The following is a 21,272-nucleotide window of genomic DNA, read 5'->3' on the forward strand; positions in this document are numbered from 1 at the left end:
TGTTAATTCCAACTTGTCGTACTGGCCTACATTAATCTGCGCTGCTGTGTATTATCTCTGAAATACACCGACAGTGAAACTCTGTGTTAAAAATGTGGATGGTCACCCTGTAGCAACCAGGTTGCCACTTACAGAGCAGATGAAAAAGCAAACTGCAGAAGTCAGTAATCTTATATTCTTGCCAAATGCAGCTTTCATCTATTTGTATACATTTGTCCCCAAAGGTACTATTGCAAGCGGGTACTTCTGTTTCAGTTTGTAACTGCACTGGTTGCGGGGTGGGGGGCCTTGGTGTCACTGTTTTAACACTCAAAGAACTAACTCTGTGGAAAGTACAGCAAAATACTGGAGCATAACCAGCAATCCCAGTCCCACTAAAAACAAACAAACAAAACAAAACACCAAACCCAAAACATTTCAAAGGGGTCTGATTTTCACACAAAGATGTTCAGCGATTTCCGAAGATGTTTCATTATTAATAGAGGCACTGGCTGCTTTCCATTTAACTTACACGCCAATATTTTGACAAATGTTGGCACATGACATTCCTTATGTCTTTTCCATGGGTCCTCCAACATCATTCCTCCCCAGAATTATTTACTGAGCCACATCATTCTGAGGAAATACAGGTCCCATAACTGCTGCTAAATTTCTGTCTTCCAGTCGGTGAACATAGACTAGACTGTAGATCTGTTCTGTCTTATCTGAAGTTACATACAATGTCTTGAGGGTAAGCAGTAATTAAATATAAGATCCAACCGCTGAGCAGCTACTGCTCCCTCCAGATTCCTCCCAGATTTCTTTCTAATGATTATCATACATGGCACAGGTGTGCATCACTCTACCAACAGAACCAGACCCAGATCCAAACACTCATGTAGGTGCCACATGCCACAAGGAGTGACAGATACTCTTGACTAGCTTTTTAAAACAGCTAGCTGGCCAAGTGTGTTACGTACAGCTCAGCATACAGAAACAACATTTTTTGGTGTTATTTCTGAAACTACGTCTTCTCTCAGGCCACAAATTGTCTTCATATATGAACAGTAGACTCAACTCCTGTTACTTCCTTCCCTTAGGCACTTGAATCACTCCATGTACAAGGATTACAGTCACTCTCATGCAGCTGCCTGAACAGGTGATTATGACAGCACCCATCCTGTAGATAGCAGTGCAGTGACTTGAGGTCTTGCCCAGGAACTGAAAGACCTGGGTTGTGACACAGTTGTGCCCCACAACCTTCAGAGCACAGAAAAGAATCTGGGATTTACATGATGGACAAGTCACAAAGCCATTACAGATAAAAAGATGAATGACGTGATTATCAGCATCCTATCCTCCTCCTCCTGACACAATTCTGAATGAAAGCGCCGGCGGTTTCTCTGCTCTAAGTGGATCACAATATTGTCAGCAGAGGTCAGTTATATTCAGAGTGTGCCAACTGATGAGAAAGCTTGGTACAGAGAGACCTCATCTGTGAATCCCACATGGCTTAAGATGATGTAGATTAGTAAAAATGGTAATGGGCAGACAGAGCTTGAATAACTTCACTAGAAAAAGATAATAAATGCTCAGACACTTATATTCTCCCTAAGTTGTAACAAAATTTTTTGTTAGTCCCCCCATTTTAAAAGAAGCTGGCCTATTCTCTGTAAAAAAATATAAACAACCTTGATGAAATGAAAATGTACAAGATTTTGCTTCACAGGGCATGCACGTCAGACAGATAACAAACAGATAGCTGGTGACTTCCAGAGGGTGACACAGAGCAGTGAAATTAAGCTCCTGTTCTGAACTTCCCTGCGGAGGAGGCTTAGCCCATTGCCTGTAACAGGAGCTTACAACAACCAGCTAACTCAGCTAAGAGTTTCATGTTGACTGTGGTGAATGTCAAATAAAATAACCCCTCTGAGGGCTGAAGTACCCTCATTTTGGTTTTCTACAAATCCATAACAAAACTTTAAGAGGTGAAAATTTTGATGAATTAGTTATGACAAGAGACAAGAAAAGGCAACATTTGTTACATCCAGCAATAAGGGTATCATTCTTACAAAGGTTCTCACTCACCCACACGAAGCCTATAATTAGACACCATGTGGGCAGGTCCGCACCCACCGTCGTGGGACTGATTCCAAGAGAAAAGAGCCGGTAGCAACCAGGATTTGACAGGGAGCTGATCTGAACGGAGCTCACAAAGCAACAGCCCCTTCTGCATTCAGAGTGGTAAGTGGCTGAAAACTTGGTTGAGTTTTTGGGCAAGTGTCCTTATTAACTGCTGGTTAGGGCTGGAGGTCTGTAAGGACTCCTGATTAAAACAAGACAGGCTTGGTCTGAGTCAACAGGCAGAAAGCAAACAGCAGGTCTCAGAGTGATCCTGAGGAGACTCTGGCAGCAGCTACAAGGCTTGAAACTTTTCAATTCCAGGAAATTCCATTAGGAGATAAGAATTTCTGGGTTGTGATAATGTAATGCAGCTAGGAAAACAGGGTGGATTCAGTGAGGTTAAAGTAATTTAAGACTGAATACATCCCTGTGTTTACAAAGGAAGTAAATAATGACAGCATGTGCACATGGAATCTGGATTCTTTTTTTTAAAAAAAAAGGAGAAAATGCATGAGAAGACAAATAACTGATATGTAAAAGGAGGATAAATTAGGCTACAAAATTAAGCATTACATAGTGGTACTGCAAATTTAAAGGGAGAATATATGTTAGGAAGAATTACAGAGCTGTTACAGGGAAGAATGTGTCAAATGAGATGTATTTTGGTAGACTACAATATACAGAGGAACTTGAACTAGTTATCAGCAAGGGTTATTCTGCACTTCAGAAATGGCAAAAGGAATATAGTGTTGGTCTTAGAGCTGACTACATTTGACAGTATCCTAATCTTGAAGAGGAACAGTGAAGGTCCTCCTGGAAGGACAGACAAGTGGCCAGACAGAGGCTGCCGGTCAGCTGAAGGCTCCCTAGTTAGCCCAGAATTGGCACAGTCACCTCCCAAAACTGAACCACATTTGTTGGCTTTTTATGATGCTTGTAGTCAGATTAAATGCTAACTGTCCCCATAAACATGAATGTAAGTTTATTAATACTTGTGTAGGGTCAAGCTGAGAATCATATTACTTCAGAAGCCAGAGCAGACACTGCACAAAGTCCTGAAGTGGGAAGCCAAAAACTTGATACTTCATAGATTTCTTCACAATTTTTTCAGTTGTTCACCACCCCTAAGCAACTGACCTAAATACCTTAAAAGCCCAAATTTTACTGCATCCTCCAATGACAAACAAATATATGCACAACTCTGCATACTTACTAACATTTATTGGAGCGCTTCCCACATTAAACACCTAAAGAAAATAATTTGCATCACTATTCTGAGTCATTACTTCAGGTTAATGCCCTAGTTCACTGTCTCCCATTCAGTTTAAGAGGTCAGTAGATGCTCAGAAAACTCAATTACCCAGACCAGACGATATATGTGAGTCCTGCTTTGCCTTGGTAATTAATTCTTATTGGGTGGTTTGGAGAAGAAAATCTGCGAAAGGTTCAGGACATCTTTGCTTCACTACAAAACTGATTTATCTAATGTTAAATTTGTGGGTTTCAGAGCTATTCCAGATCAGATTTCTCCTGGAAAATAATGTACCTAAAAGCTGCTGAACCAGCAGGAAAGAACACGGGCTAATGCCAAGATGCTCTTTTATTATTATTACTCATTTGTACTGAAGAAGTGCCAAAGAGCCTTCATCTGTTATCAGCACCTTACTATGGGTTATTTATGGGGAGAAGCTGGAGATGAGATTAAGTCATTTGTCAGTTATGCCAACTACTCTGCTACTTGAATTAGCACACCATATCAGCAGCACTTTGTCCAGTACTGGGCTACCAATTTTCAGTGTTCGATAGTCCGGACAAAAGTTGTGTCTAAGCTACTGAATGGGGATTTTCCCTGGAAAATATGGTTTTATTTGTATATGTGTGAAGAATGGGCTGGACAACCTCTACAAAATTACATTCAAAGAAAACAAACAAAACAATTATAAGGTACTTTCAGGTATTTGCTTATTGGTAAATATGTACGTGATCCCCTTTATGAGGCCTAAGGATATTATTGCAATATTTTTACCTTAGTTTCTGCTACAATTTTGGTTAATGTTACGATGCTTGAGTGTGCAATCACCAAGTGTGCTCTAAATGCCTCAGGCTCAAAGCCATGCAAGAATTTGCTGACAGAACAGGTAACTGAATCTTTAACTTCTATACCCAAGGCTTATACACTGAATTCTAAATGGTTTCTTCTCCTTTTTGTTGCCTTTACACTGTTAACCGAGGGCTGTGTCAAACTACTGAAAAATACGAAAGGCTAAAATAAGACACTGGAAAGACAGAACTGACAAAAATATTCTCAGTTTAAGGACAGTGCCAGTGAAGGAAATATAGGAAGTATGGAGTGGTAAGGCAAGAAAAGATGGAAAAAATACCCCACAAATGGTGGAGGCGGGGGTGGAAAAGACTTGAGAAGATAAAGAACTAAATGTCAATATAGAAGGGAAAGGGAGATGTGAAAACTGGAAAGACCACAAAAGACTGAGACAGAAGATGCCACGCTCAGCTCTGGCAACAGATGAAAATGAGCTAGCACTGGGGTTTGCTTCTGCAAAACGCTCTGTTCCTGCTCTACCACTGCTCATTTGGAACATAATGACATTAACATTCCCCACCTTGGCATAGGTTGCTGAGGTGGCCCTTTAACTTCCCGTTTGGCCTCTTTGCAACACAGGATGAAGAAGTGGAAGGCACCATCTAGGTCATTAAGCCTCATCCATGCCACTTCTCACAGTCACATTAAAACATGATAAAACTACATATTAAAACTAGTGGTGTTTTTTGTCCTCTGACTCCAGCTGGACAGCTATTTCAGGACAACACACTAGACTTCAGTTTTTTCAAGGCTAGTTCTTGTTCTACCATAACCCTTTAAGTATCACTTCTCCTCTTCTGGTCTCAGTTACACAGAGTGTTTCAAAGAGATGGACCCAGTTTCAAAGCAATTGCAGAACACAATTTGGTCCATCTTTTTGAAACACCCTGTGTTTACTTCATACTCCAAGGCTAAAAAGTCCTCTCTTCACTTCTTTGTCTTCACTCCCTCTTCTCCATCCTTATGATGATCCAAGAATCACCTTCTCCATTTCCTTAGTATCCCCCTTCAACTGTGCATGTAGCACCAACGAAACCTCCATAGTCTTTAAATAATACCCCCACCTATATATTGCATGGTATATATACTGAAAATACTATTCTTCCACCTTGATATGTGGAAACAAAGACTAACAAGTTCCTTGACACTTCAGAAATCACTCATAATACATTAGCAAGCCTTCAAAGGCCTTTTCAGTTATTGCTTCCTCAGATGTTCACCTCCATTCTGTGGGCAGGATATGCAGTGTGACAGCATTTATTTCTTATTGCTTGGGAAAGAAATCTAACATTTATGACCTGTACTTTGTATTTACTAATCTCTTAGTCTAAATGTCAGTATTTTTTCAGTATGTGCTCATTTCCAGCGAGCAATACCAGTGTTGCAAGCTGGCACGCAGTGTGATACCAGGAACTGATTCCTCTGAAACCCTAATCAGTGATGATCCACTATGAGTAGTGAATAACTATAGGGTCAAAAAAAGCTGAAAGAAACACAGTCACAGTTCGATCATGATATGATGCTATGATGCACAGTAGCAAGAGCTGTATTTGTAAATCCAGGAGTTGCCTTCTAGTTCTTTGCCGTTATAGTCTGAGATGAAATAATTACTTAATTTTTAATCTACTTAATCCATGCATAAAATTTTTAATCTATTTAACTGTTGCAATAGTGCACGTACATAATTTTAATTTCTTAACTAAACTATCAAGTAACAGAGCAGATCTTATCAAAATAGGAGTACGATGAGACTTACAATGTTGATCTTATAAGAGCGTCATGCTAGTTTGTCACATCATGTAACTAAATTCAATTACACAACTTAATCTTTTAACAGTTTTTCCACAATTTTCCTTTCATGACTGAGTACCCTGGGGAGAGTTTCATTATTCTGCCTCAGGCTGACACTGGACTGAAACTCCACAGGCCTGAAATTCCTCAGGTGATTCATCCTTCTTTTTTTTCTTACCTGTTAGAACATCAGTTTTCTTCAACTGCATCTCTGGAATTTCCTTACTAATCAATAACAAAAAGATTGCAATAGTTTTTTTAATAGTTGTGGGGTTTTTTTTTAAGGATCTCACCTATAAGATACCAAAGTCCAATGATTTTAAGATATGTAGTCCCAGCAGCTATTCTACAGCAGATCTAGAATTATTGTCCGAACAAAGAATCAACATGAACTTTTTTCTGATGTGAACAACATAAGCTTGTTTTGGTAAATGCAGAAACAAAAAGTGTAAATGTTTCACTTCAGCTGCGTCATTGCCTTTTGCTCCACTTTATGTAGTAATGGACCAAAACCATTGCATCTTTTTAGTTCTCCCATGCATGTAATATTCCTTCTTAATTCATGTCTTAATTCTACTGGCTATTATGTACATGGGGGGATTGTGTTTTCCTTATGAAATCTGTATGACTTCTAGCTATCAGTTCCCAGTTACCAATATTACCCTTTTGCATCCTCTTGGATGCTTCCAGTTTCTTTCACTTTACCAAGTTGGCCTGTTGGTTTTTAATCTCCTTTCTATTATTTTTTTTTCAGCATAAAGCTACCCAATCTTCATTAAGGAAAACAGTGGCTGTTTTGTATCCTGTTACTGCTCACCAGAGAAAGTTATAAGAAGGGTGATAAAAGAATGGTGGGTAAAATTCTTAAAAATTACATAAATAACATATCTGGGTTTACATTACAAAAAATTAAACTGTTTACTGCAGTGAGGTTATTAGGTTAAAAATGCTAATAGTTAAAAACCCTGAGATCTGGGTTTGCTCCTCTTGAATACGCTGTGAGTGCATGTTTGTGTGCATGTCCTGACCAGGGTGTAGGGGTACATGTGTGAGACTTAGAAATGCTCTGTTGACAGTCCTTATGCAGATTTTCTCGTAACTCACAAACCATTCACTAGTAGCCCATGAATCACAGGCTGAGCAAGAGTCCAGAAGGTTACTTGATGGCTTATGGTAAAGGACAAATACCGCACCAGTGTAGGTTTTAAAAAATAAAATTGCAGATATTATTAGACTGATATCCTAATGTATTTTTTTTTCCCCCAAGCTGCACAGCAATTTAGAAATATTTAGTGCTGGTTTTGCTTCAGAAGTGCATGCCCTTTGTCCATTGAGTATAACAACTGAGCTCAGCGTTTAGCAGCTGTCCTGCCCGCAATACTGGCAGGGCTGAGATCACGTTCACAAACCAGTCATTCCAGTTCCTCTTGCTCAGCACTAAGCCTCTCAAATGCCCAGTGAAAGAATTTTCCCCCATCAAATAGTATGCTGCCTCAACTCTTTTTACAAATATATAATTAATCTATTTGCAATCTTTGTCATTAAGTGAACATAGACCAATACAGAAAACCTACCCACTAAAAAATTGTCTCCTACCCAAACTACAACTCTTAATAACAGAATGAATCGACATTACACACACACAAAAATTTGCATTTTTTATGCCTTACCTAGCTACACGTTCATTTCTATTTTTTCATGGCTTACCTAGCTACACATTCATTTCTATTTTATGCCTTCAAAGGAAGAACCTCTGAAAGGAAACTACTGATCACTTATTTGGCAACAATCTCCCACGTTTTCTGAACTCATTACTCATTAGCTGCCATTCAGATTTTGGGTCTGAAAAGAAATGATAGTGTCCTTCCTGCTGTAATATTCCCAACATGGACTATACAACTCCTGAGTATGAGAGCTCTCCATTAAACACCAACAAATCCCGCTGAGCTCTCCAATTCCATTGGTGAGCCACATCATCTGTGATTTTCCCACACTGTCATCGGGTTCTCATCATGATGATGGGTATTTCTTGACAGATATTCCAGCTGAACAGAGGTGCTCCTCTTGGCTAACAGGACTTCTCAGTTCTCATCTGTCACCAGCTGCTTAGAAGAAATCCTGATCCTTTTCCAGACTTCCTCTCCACTTCCCCTGAGCAACTAGTTTTCTTCTGTATTGACTTTATCAATGGATATATTAGAACTGGAAATAGAATTGTATTTCCAAGGAAATTTCGCAATTCCTCTCAGCTCTGCACTTTGCAACTCCAGCTCACTGCTCAGATATTCAGCCTTGCTCCTCTACCCTACCACATAAATAATGAGCTATTACCACACAGGAACCTCAGAGCTGATTAGAGAGTGCTCAGAGACGCTCTCTGCACTCTGACCTATCCCATTTGGCTTGGTTAGGAAATCACATCATTACAGCCAAGTAATCAAACTTCCATCAAAAAAAGCATATACGTGGATCACATATGCCGCTCGTGTCTATCATTTGACATGCAACCTTCAAGGACAAATTCTTTGAAACTCTCAAATGTTTTTTTGTTTTGTTTTGGGTTTTTTTTGTTTCTAAGAGCATTTGGTAGCATCCATGACCTTTGAAGCGTTGGCTTTCTAGATTTCTCACATCATGAAATCTCTAAAAATATCCCTTGGAGACAGCTTCCCACAAAGCAAGATCATACCTACTAAACTTAACACTTTTTTCTTAACTACTTTTAATAAGCTATCTCAGTGTCCAGGGGTGACAGGTGGAAAAGTTTGCTTTACATGAAAAGCAGTATGTGGAAAATAGGAGACAGATCCCATAACACCTAGAAGAAGAGGAAATTGAGAACAGCGAATGAGGCAAATGAGGAGAATAGTGAAATACATGGAATCCCTTCCATGGAAAAGCCAAACGAGGAAAGGAATCTAAATAAAAGTCAGGGATAAGAAGGTACAGAAATGCAAAGAGCCCTGAGTAAAAGCAGCACAAACAGCCTGAAGTTTCTGTCAAGCATGCAGGCTTTACCAGGCTACAGGTATCGTTGTCTTTCTTGCACAACACTTCATGCCTGCCTCCTCATACTGGCAAAAGTCAGGACCTCACGATCAAATTCACTCCCTCAGCCACCTTCATGCAGTATTGGCTGTGCAAGAAACATGATGAACAGCAAAACTGAGCTGAGGGGAAGGTTCAGCTCCCTTGTCCTGCTGCAACACTCCTCCCAACGCGGTCCAGGACGCTGCCAGCTGCCTTTGCTGCAAGGGCATGTTGCTGGCTTACGGTCCCTTGGTGTCTCTTTGTATTATGCTCTTTTAAAAAGGACAAATTACTCTAAATGAAATGCTTAACCTGTATACTCAATTTGTTTTAGGTGGTTGGAATATGGATTATTGCACTTTATCTCCTTGGCACAGTAGCAGGTGAGACAATACCTATAAGAACTACCACTAGAAAGTGAATTCAGACAAAATAATACATAGATGATGATTGGTATTTTCCTTTATATTGAAGCTGTGGTATGATTTGCACGTTATTGTATGACAATGTCTATTATTATGGATAGAACTAATGCTAAAAGGATCCCACATGTTAAAATTTTATTATTAAGAATACAAGAGGCGTAGGTCTATGCTGAAAAATCACAGAGGAATTCAGGCATGTGTCCTACTTCTATCAAGCACAAGCTGCCTTTACATGACTACTGTATACAAAAAACCACTCAGCAACAGGGTGCTTAACACAATATGCAGTGCTAAAATCATGGAAGGTGAGTGTAAGTGAGCAAGAGACCTGTTTGATCTAGAAAAAGCTACTATATTGAAATAAATTATCATTTAACTCAGAGTACAAGGTCACCACATAGATATCCTTCATTCCTACGGGCAGAGACACGATGTTTTGGAGGAAGAATTACACAGGAGCAATTCTAACGAGCACTTAAAACATTTGTTTTTTTTAAGAAATTGAATTAACCCTTTGCAACCCTATAAAATGGTGTCAAAACAGTGTCTGAGTCTTTACCTGGTTTATCCTCAAATTATTTAGCTCCCCTTTATTACCTGTTTCAGGCAATATCCATAAAGCAAATAAGAATGAATCTCAGTTTCAAAATTAATCATAAAATGAAATCCTTACTTTTCTGCTCTTTATAATATGCTTGATGATGTATTTGAGACTACAACAAGAGAGTCTGACACATGAACAAGTTGTTTTTTCTACTCTAGGTGAAGAGGTTTGCTACGCCAGGCTTGGCTGTTTTTCAGATGGTCCACCCTGGTCTGGGGTACCAGGGAGACATCTGACAGGTTTGCCTGACCCACCAGAAAAAATGAACATCAGCTTCTCTCTCTACACCAGAGAAACAGGAAATAACTCACAGGTGACGTTTATTTTTAAAATCAAGAACTAAATCTATAAATGTTTTTTGTCTTGTTAAAAAATCTACCTCAGGCAAACAAGTCAGAATAAGAAGATGGTTCGACAGTACAGTTGAAAGTGAATGAACTGTAGGACACAACAGCTTTCCTGGCATTTTCCTGTGCAAGGGTATGGGTTATGGCAGGCTACCTTTTGCATGCAGTTTAGGTCTCTGAGGAAACCTGAAGACTTGTTCAAATAAATAGCCTTGTGAGTATTCAGATAGGAGAGCAATTACTGCCGTCTTAAAGGGAAGCTGAGCTAGGAAGGTATTGTGACTTTCAAAAATAAGAGCCTGAAGAAAATTGATTTTATGCAGCTTCCAAACCCACATTCCACCTTGACATCTGAATGATTTTACATTCATACTTGTCTCTCTGCACTCCGAAAATAAGACAGAATTACTCAAGTTGCTTATGCCCAGAAATACTGAGGAGAGTAATGCAAAGGAACCTGTAAGATCAGGAGCTGGGTCCATACCACTTCAGCAAATGCTTATGAAGCTGCTAAGTCCCTTTCAGGCTCCCAAACCCAGAATCCCCTGAGCTGTACTGGGATGCTTAGGATTCCTCTGGCATGAGCTACGATACCATCACTGCCATTGCAGGCATCATTGCTTTACAGCAATCCTGGTTGCCACGCTGAGAATCCGACTCAGGCTCTCTAAGAAGGTTATACCTGTAATAACCTTTTATGATCTGCAGAGCAAGGTCATGTGAGCACACAAAATACATCCGACAGCAGGTTACTCAACACCTCTGTTGTTGGTACAAGTCAAAACAAACCTTGCACTACTTCCCAGCCATTGAACTTAAATGTATCTGTGATCCAGGGCACAGCCCTTCCACACCCGAACTCCCTTGCTCGCATCAGAGACCCTATATGTGTCTGAAAACAAAGCAGACATTCAGATGTTCTCAGAGAATAAGGAAAATACATAATTAAGCATCTTACAGCAATGTGTGAAGATCATCTTCACCCTTACTGTACTCAGTTCTTGCATGAAATTCTTTCAGCCTTGCTGGAGTAGCTAATGACAAAAAACAGGCACTGAAACATGACATATCCAGAAAAAAAAAAAGCTTAGATGCAGAGTAACACATTGAAGCCAAAGATCAGGTCAGTAAAAGGGGAGCTGAACCAGTAGATGTGGAGCTGATGGGCTGTTCTCTGAAGGAACTCATCCAGCTCAGGCCAGCAGGCATCCTGCAACACAGTGGCCCTTTTAGGTTGTTTCATATTCTATGTGATGGTGGGAGGGGTGTCTTGCTGCATTAAGCAAAATAGATAGGAGCCGCAGAAACCACACGAGCACCACTTCGTTGGAAACCATAGTGGAACTGAGAAAGGTGGGATACAGGGGTTCCTGGGTTCCAAAACATCACAGTTTGTCCATTCAAAGTAGTCCCTTGATTCCTACAGAGCAAATGACCTAGCTCAGTTTTTTTTAAATGTTTGAAAGTATGAATAAAGCTTTTCTCTTTTTTCTTTCCTTTTTTTTTTTTTTAAACCACACAGGTGATCTCAGCAATAAACCCCTCAACCATCAAGAACTCATGTTTTTCCACACGTAGAAATACCTCTTTCATCATTCATGGATTTGGCAGCACTGGAAAAAAAGGCTGGGTGGTAGCAATGTGCTTGGTATGAGAGTATCCTCTGGTTTCCATCAGCAGTTGTAACTACAACCTGTCAGTATCCTTTAGGTGCTAATGTTCACCTTCCATTTTACACTTCATTAGGTAGCAACAGATATCAACCAAGAGTTGGTCAAAACGTTCCCACTCTGGAAGATGCAGCATAGTCAAGGCTTCTTGGTCATCTCTCAGATTATGCTTCTCTAGAGAGTTTCCACCCCCAAACCCTGCAGATCAGATCAAAGCAACAAACCAAACGCAGATGACACCAGCATCAACACTGCTGTCAGAATATCTGATTAAATACACCAGTTCACTGTTTCTCCCATTAGGAGCAACTGAACCATCCTTCAGCCAATAATCCTTCCTGAGTAGTAAAGGTCAAGTCTCAGTCTACAAATAGTACTCTGATTCACCACTACTCAGGTCCTAAAAAGAAAAAAAAATAAAAAAAATTAAAACCAACCCATAAATACAACAAAACAACAACAAAACCATGAGCAGTTTTTGTTTGATTACAGAGCGCAGTGAAAAAAGATTTCAAATACGAAACATGGAAACTACCACAAAAAACAATCCTGTGTCAGCGACAGGCTTGACTCTAATAGAGAAGCAAAATCTACTGTATTTCTGCTTCTTCCACACTGGCAGGGAAGAGGACAAGCTAGAAAAAGGCCACCAGTGAATACTCAGTCACAGACTTGCAGCATTATTTTGTTCATACATCTATGGAAACTCTTAATCTAGAATATTAGGTTTCTAATTTTTTCCACTGAAAAGAAACAGCAATTCTATCTGCCTCTCCACAGTGCAAAGTTATTGTGCCTACAGGAGAGAAGGGAGTCCAGGATTCAACACCATTGCTTCAAGCTTCTGTTTTCCTTGTCACTTACCTGCTTATCATAGATTAATTTTCATTTCCACTCCTTGTTATTTCTCAAACCTTGAGTGACCCTTAGTCACAGAAAGCTAAAACTGATCTGTGCAAGACTGTGACAAGTACCAAAGTGAACAATGCATTAGTTTTTTTGATGAAATAGAAACTTTCAGCTATATCCAACCTTTCCACTCTGATGTGACTTTATAAGTTCTAAAGGCACTTGGCAACTAAGTTCGCTTCTTATGCATCCCTCAAGGGAACTCACGTACTGCACACAGAAACTACTGTGCAGTTTTGTGGGTTTTCTAAATTATTTCAAATATGTATATAAATGAAAATATTTTTGTTGTCTTTTATAATTGATACTTTTTGGATTAATGGCTTGTTACATTCTGTTTTGTAAGCAGATGCATGTATCAGTTTAGTATGGTCTACATTTAAGAGCCCTGTTTAGTAAAGAATGAAAAATTCCGTTATTATATTATCTGTTAATGCTTATTCTGCTTTAAGTTGAATCTCGGCTACTTTGTTTCCTTAATTACTTTGCTTTATGTATTCCCACATCAGGTGTTACTGGAAGTGGAAAATACCAACTGCATTGCTGTTGACTGGAAAGATGGTGCAAAAGGCAACTATGTCAGTGCAGTGAACAACATCCGCGTGATCGGGGCTGAGGTTGCTTACTTCATAAAAATTTTACAGGTAAATACCACAGCTTTACCACCTACAGTTACTAAGTGGATGTAGTGGGTTTATAACGCTGTTGCTTTGGTTTTGAATCCTGTCCAATATGGTCAGCCAGTGCTTCTGGAAGAGCTGTGCAGTGCATGCAGTTGACACCCTGTTAATTATACTAATTGTGAACTCTGTAAGGACCTCTCACAGCCACAAAAGACGCAAATTAAGCTAATGTGGTCGGAGAGAGGTGCCAACTCATTATAGACCAGTAGGTGGCAACATTTCCATATGATGATACAGTCACTGGACATGAGGCAAGGCATATGAGTTCAGTGCTTTCCAGAGTTGTGCCAGAGTTACATACATGTGCTAGGACTAAATTAGCCTCTCAGTTTAGCACCACGGAGATGAGCAAGCTCACTCGATAATGTCATATTTGCTGTGTACAGACATGATGAACTACCCAGTTGCCTTCAAGTCGTGAACTTCATATTCCTCAAGGCAAGTGTTCACATTTACGCACGTAGCATAGAACTTGGTTGCAAAGTTTGAGATCAGCTTTTCCCACTGACTTCAGAAAGACTCATACATACTTAGAACTGCAGAAAAATCAGAACCCTGCCTGGCTACAAACTTGATCCTGATCAGTAGGTGTTCGTTGTAAGTGTTGCAAGAGAGAGTTCAAAGCCAAAGCTAAGTGCCAACTTCACAAGCGCTCAAATATCAAAGAACCACTTTGCCAGAATCCGCTGGGATACAAGCTCCTGTTTCCACTTAGGAGATTCATATTGAGCCTCACACATTTATTTTTGTACTTTCTTCTCTGTGTACAAATCTTGGATCACTTGAAGATGTGTTCAGTTTCCCATTGAATGTCTGTTACTGCATCATTTGCAGTTGAGGTCTCTCTTTATTCTGTTACAAAAATGTATAAATTATCCTTAGACTTTCTGCGCTTTCCCTCAATTGGCAAACTTTTGGAGTTTGACATTAGGAAAAGTTAAGCTGTGCTGTAAATGGAAATACTGCAGTAAAACACATTACAAAACAAAACAGTGTAAAAACCTCAAGCAATTAGCAACCAATCCTGGTTGTCTTTGGTCATTACAAAACCCAACAAAACCGTGGTTGGGACATAGAGTGCATGCAAGTGACATACACCGAATAAATTCCATTCCCACCTTCAAAGCATGTGTGATATCTCAGCAGCGCAGGTCTTGTACAGGTGACACTTGGCAAAGAGAAGAATGAATGTCACCCCACCTAGGCTCGTCAGTGAAAGTATTATTGAGTGGTACAATCACATTTTCTAAGAGACACATGGAGAACAGGTGGGATTTAAAAGGGCTCCATAAGAGTAATTAAAGAAAAAATAGATCATACCAATGAAATATGAAATTAGGGCTTGATCCAATTCATAAAGAAGGTTCATATTTTGTCACCAAGGGTAATTGAATACAGTAATCATATGCCAACACTACAACAGTGAATCCATCATCACATTTAAATTCTAGATTGGATCATGTTCTATCAAGTCTTAGTGTGATTTAAACAATAATTAACTCAAGGAACTCTCACCCTGTTCACTATGCAGGAAGTCAGTCCAGATGTTCCCAAAGGCCATTAATATAAGACACCCTCTTTGCTTGCTGTTTAAAGCCTGTGTTCTTGTCCCCCCCATCACCACCTTAATGATCAGGAAGAGTTCAGATACTCCTTTGGCAATATCCATCTAATTGGCCACAGTCTGGGAGCACATGCTGCAGGAGAGGCGGGAAGAAGGATCCCAGGCATCAGACGGATAACAGGTAGGTCATTCACCAAGGAACAGAGATAACACAGCACGTTTCTAAAGGCAAGAAACTTGCAACACACTGGTCTATAGACTGCAATTAAGTTATTGGCAGAGCTGCAGACACCTTGCATGAGAGTAGGTAAACTTTATGCTTCTCAGAAACAAGTGTAATTATTACATCTTCTCTCTCCTAGTTAGGTTGAAAACTCTTCTGTAGAAGGCTTTAGTGAAAGGACAAACAGTATGTTTGTAACATTACTGCTGTTCACTGGGTTATATCAAGCACTACAGAAAGACAAAGCAACTTATCAAGAATCATAGGTTTTTCCTATTCATAATGCTTTACAGGCCAATAATAAGCTAATAAGTAATAAAATGCTTCCTTCATAGTAATATGATGCCATTATATAGTCTATTGGAAAATACTTTATTTCTGTTGGAATACTGTTGCAGAAAGGCTCACAAAACCATATTATTGCACATTTTTTCAGTTTAGCTTAATATTCACATCATTATTATTAAACGTGCCTCATGCAACATTGAATGTCTGATGTTACTTTGGCAAAAGACACATTAATTTGTGCAACACTTCTCTCCCTCTCTCAACCAATAAATGTGGGGTTTTTCAGGCTTAGACCCTGCCGGGCCCTATTTTGAAGGTACTCCTCCTGAGGTGAGACTGGATCCTTCAGATGCAGATTTTGTCGATGTTATTCACAGTAATGCTGCTCACTTTCCTGCCTTCGGTATGTGTTCACATGTCAGTAAAATATCTGCAGGGATGGGCATGTCACTGAGACACTGACATCATCACATGTGTATCACCTCAGGGTTTGGAATCTATAACACCACTGGTCACCTGGACTTTTACCCAAACGGAGGAACTTTCATGCCTGGATGCACTGATTTAATTCCAGAGATGAAACTAAGTGAATTGGAAGCTATCATTGCAGGTAAACATATATTCCCAACACACGTAGTACTTTGTTTTTGTTCAAACCTGAAAGTGAACTGTGAAAGCAACTGTCCATTCGGGAGACAACAGCAAAACGAAATTGGGGTTTGCCTATTTACTCATTAGTAAGAAAAGAAAAGAAGACACAATAAAAGGTTGGATCAGAACAGCCTGTTGCAGTGCCTCACCACCCTCATGGGGAAGGATTTCTTCCTCATATCTCATCTAAATTTACCCTCTTTCAGTTTAAAGCCATTACCCCTTGTCCTATCACTACATGCCCTTGTAGCAGCCTTCCTGTACCCAAAGGCTACTGGGAAGTGGCTTGTTATAAAGTCTCCCTAGATCCTCCTCCAGGCTAAATAAGCCCAACTCTTTCAACCTGTCCTCATCAGAGGCCTAAGCTTTGTTCTGTAATTTGAAACTGGACCTGCAGAACACAAATGGCAGGGACCCTGCAAATCTAACACCCCAACAACCCCAGCAGGAAGCTTTCTAGGCTGAGATAGGCCAGTGTCATGACCAAACATGTTGCATGACCAAACATGTTGCATGACACCACCACCTTTGTTTTCTTGCCAATGCTGCAAAGAGCATCTGACACTTTTAAGGCATGAATTAGGCAAAAGCTCTCAGTATTTCCAGGGAAAGTATATGGCTCACCTCTCCACCTGAGACTTCTCCCTCTTTGCAGGCTTTGGAGAGGTTGGCAGAAGGCTGGTGGATCCTCTTTGCTCTGTTAAGCCTTTTAAAACTGTAATTAATGTCATCTTGCCAGGACATCTCCTATATATACACACATATGGCTGTCTTATAAGGAACTATTATGCCATAGCAGATTTATCCATCTCACTTTAAATCTTGGGGTGACTGACACATGGTTCTCCAAATAAAACAGTAAATTCTACTGGAACTAGAAATGTGGAAATTCAGATGAAAAATTATTATAAGACCTTACTGCTGTTCCATGCCTCAGTCATTTCCATGGTGAGGCAAGCACAACTCCTATATATGATAACAGGAGGTTATTTCACAGATGCTCATAAACTTTCTTCCAGAAGACGCTACAGTCATTGGGGGGTGCCATCACTCACGCAGCCATGAGTTTTATTGTCAAAGTATCCTCCATCCCACCGGATACCTTGGATATCTCTGTGAATCATACGAATTATTTAAGGCAGTAAGTATATCAGCCCAGGAATTGTGAGCTCTAAAGAAAATAATCCAAGTCTCTACACTCATGGTAGGTCCTGCTATGTGCACAGAGCACTTGGATGCTGGTGGCCGGGCTCTCGTGGTGTGGTTTGGTAGGAGGATGCACATGGTGAGGCACAGTGGTTCCATCAGCTATTCTGCTTTGGAAAGTGAATTCTGAAGCACAGGTAATATCACCAAATAGGATGAAAAACCAACCAAAACAACAACAAAAAACCCCAACAACAACAACCACCCACCACCACACACCTCATAAAATTCTCAGCCTAAATCTTTATGCAAAGAGCACATAAGCTAGATGTATCTACACTACTAATTCCTGGCTGAAGAGATATTTGGAGTCTCCAAAATCATTGACTCTTCTTTAATTTAGACTGGGTACTGATTTGAGCACCTAATTAAATGCACTGATGAATAATGTTCCTTTTTTTCCCCTCCATATTGCCTTGCAAAGTGGATACAGGCAAGTTCCCTTCCACTCAGAGGGTAAAATGGGCTTACATTTTGTCCTAGACGCAAGCCAAAATATACTTGAACTAGGGAGTTTCAGGCCATCATCCAAACAGATATCAAACCTGCTCATTCCACACCTGCTTGGTACGTATGGGTGCAGGAGCCGTTCTCAGAAACAAGATCAAGACAACATCTTGAGCCTTCATTTTGTTGGAGCTAAGATGAAAAAAAATTCTCCCCACTAACTGATCATCTTATTTTCCCTAGGGACACTGCTTCCCATGTTCCCAGGAGAGATGTCCAATGATGGGGTATTATGCCGACAGATTCCCAGATAGATTGAAGATGGTAAACCAAAAGTATTTTTTAAATACAGCAGCAAACCCACCTTTTACTAGTAAGTGGAGAAGGCTTGTTGCAGTCAATCATATGTTTGAAAAGTGACTGCCTTTACGTGATTTACAGCCATGCATTGCCATTGCTTCTATTAATAACGGCTAACATCTCTGACCAAAAATTCTACATTTGTTATCAAAACTCAGGCTTACCGCGTCTTTCATTTGCTAAGATGAAGGAATACCAGTTAGGAAACAAACAAACAAACAAACTTTCCAGTGTACTAGCATATTTTGATCTCTCATACCAATGACAATCTAGTTTTATTTTGCTTTTCTTTATGCAGCTTGGAGACAAAAAGTATTTATCAAACTGTCTGGTGTAAAGAGAACAAGGGGGAGCATATATCTAGCTTTCCATGACACAGAGGGCAACGCAAAGGAATATGAAATTGCCAGGTAAGAGAAACTAATATTTCCCTACAGCATTTAATGCTTCTAACCTTAATCTACACATTTTCCATATATTTAGGTGGTACAAACACTTATTGCAGACATTCCACTTAACGTCAGATATGAAAAAAGTTATCACATAGATAAGATCCATGAGGGGAGATGGATGTTTATGAAAAGGAAATGAAAGTAACTTCCTTTTTATGAGTTCTGTGTTTCTCTGAGTTACTGCTCACAAAATACACCTCTGGAATGCATGTATTTCATACAGCTCTTACCCATTTAATATCTGCATTAGCACAACTGCTCGCACACTAGCACAGCAACACACGTCACATACTCCACATGCTGACAAGCCTCCCTGTTCTGACGATGACTTGCTGTATGATCTCATGCAAGGCAATCCTGTGCCTGAGCTTATCAAATTTGCAAAGTAGATACTTGTCTTCCTCCTTAGGATATATTAAAAGCCATCACTACTATATAAACAGCACATTTATAGGGTCTGGCCAGTGGGCTTCATTCTCAGCTCATCGTCTCCAGTTGACTATCAAAGTAGCAGCTCCCACTGTCTTCTGTACCTGCTGCGAAACAAGTGCTTCCATGTCTTCTCCCACCATCCTCCATGCATGGGCAAACCAAAGCCCCATAGAAGTTCCCAGCTCATCTGTAAAATCCTTCTCAATAGCGCCACCTGGAGCTCTCCTGGCAGCGATACCTGCAAAACTCCGCACCCTTGGGCACTGGAGGCAGCCCCAGCCTCCCCCTTATCTCCTGGTGGTCTCCTGCCACAGGCACACTTGAAGTTTTTAGTCTAGTTTTTCACCCTCTCCCCATTGAGAACACCCCAGAGTCCTGGTGCAGTGTCCTCTGCTTTTGCAAAGCACAGCTAATGTGCACATTTCTGTTGTAACAAAAGGAAAACCCCAAAACCTGCAGACAACATGATTTAGCTCAGTAACCTCTAAACATTTAGCACTGATGTCTTCACTTTATTTGCAGTGGAGTCCTCTCTCAAGATCAAGTTTACACAAAATACCTTGATGTTGAAGTTAACCCAAAAAATACTAATAAGATGGATTTTTTCTGGAATAAAACTGTATATACTCTGCTCTGGGCAAGGCTGGGAGCAGAAACAGTCAATATAATTCATGGAGAAGATGGACATATGTAAGTATACCCCTTTTACAGGTCAGAAGGGATGGGAAAGCAGTGCAGAAACTCTGGGAGACAGGATTGAAAAAATGGTCATGAAAATAGGAGGTACGGTTTGCAATCAACAATGTGAGTTGCCATAATTACAAGGACAAGACATTATGCTTGGGACAAATGTTTGAATACAAAGAAGGGAATAACTCTGGAAAAGAATACAACAGTAAATAATTTGGGGTGTGTACCATGCCACAGCAAAACAACTACAAACCAAGATAAAGCAAGTCTCATGCCCAGATGCATTACCAGGACTATTGTATAGAAGATCCAGGGAATAACTATTCTAATCTGAATAACTGAGGTGAGACTGTAACCAGAAGTAGGGTCATTTTTGAGTTTGGAGAGTATAATTCAGGAACAATGCACACAGCCTGAAGTCCACAAAAACAGCAGAAAATATTTAGAAGGGATCACAGCCAACTACTCCACATATCCACTGGGTTTAAGTCAAGGTTTAATTGATGTATTTTACAACAGCAGAAATATTGATTAGCTATTAGAAAAGAAAATTCCTTATAGTTTGGCATTGTTATGGATTATTTAGAGAAGATGGTGAAATCCCTTTCAGGGTGAGGTCCTAGAGCTCTGTAGTTGTGAATCTAAAGCTTACTTGAATTCATGTATTAAAACTCAAATTTTACAGCTGGTCCCCGAGAAAGAGAAATTCACCTTGTTGCTGCTAACATGTAGGTTCTAATATTCTATACAGCAGGCTTTTAGGAAGGCTTAAGTGGGATTATGGATCGAATCAACAACCTCCAAGGTGATAGCTGACAATGTTTCATTTTTGTTTGGGGAAAAAAAAAAATAAACAAATCTTGATTCAAGGTTTCTTTTTCTTCCCAGGTCAACTTTCTGTGGCCGTGGGACTGTCACATATGGAGTTCCGCAGTTACTTACACCTTGCTAGAGGTCACCAAATACAACTGTCCCGTACACAGCAGCTGAGCAAACCATCAGTCCTGTGCATGGGAATGTTGGTACACAAAGTTATTAAAGCAAAACTCAAACTGCCTGTTGCTTCCTTTATTTTTTCAATTATTTGCAAACACACTTGTCCATGTTTTCCATGTTTGAAACAATGTATTGTGCTTGTAACTATAGAAGCAATTTTAAAAATCACATGTGGTAACATCCATTTATAGCACTGCACAGTCTTACTCTACCAGGGCTTCAAGAACAGCGGGTAAGAACTGTTTCCCACCACACGGATACTTCGCCAAATTTTCTGTCTGTCAAACATTCTCAAGGTGG

General features: G+C 40.0%; 1 protein-coding gene across 1 annotated transcript; it reads left to right on the forward strand.

Annotated features, from left to right (window-relative positions):
* Positions 1–4,163: 4,163 nt before the first annotated feature.
* LOC309440515 (pancreatic lipase-related protein 2-like) lies at positions 4,164–20,928 on the forward strand (the record flags this gene model as incomplete). Its single annotated transcript, XM_082054205.1, has 13 exons — positions 4,164–4,241; positions 9,360–9,408; positions 10,213–10,367; positions 11,924–12,049; positions 13,490–13,624; positions 15,300–15,408; positions 16,025–16,141; positions 16,226–16,348; positions 17,409–17,530; positions 18,286–18,415; positions 18,701–18,812; positions 19,809–19,976; positions 20,865–20,928. The coding sequence occupies 13 exons, from the start codon at positions 4,164–4,166 to the stop codon at positions 20,926–20,928; spliced, it is 1,488 nt and encodes a 495-aa protein (XP_081910331.1).
* Between the last annotated feature and the right edge of the window lie 344 nt (positions 20,929–21,272).

Source organism: Streptopelia decaocto (genome assembly GCF_964273445.1).
Source record: "Streptopelia decaocto genome assembly, chromosome: 5".
NCBI classification, from domain to species: Eukaryota; Metazoa; Chordata; class Aves; order Columbiformes; family Columbidae; genus Streptopelia; species Streptopelia decaocto.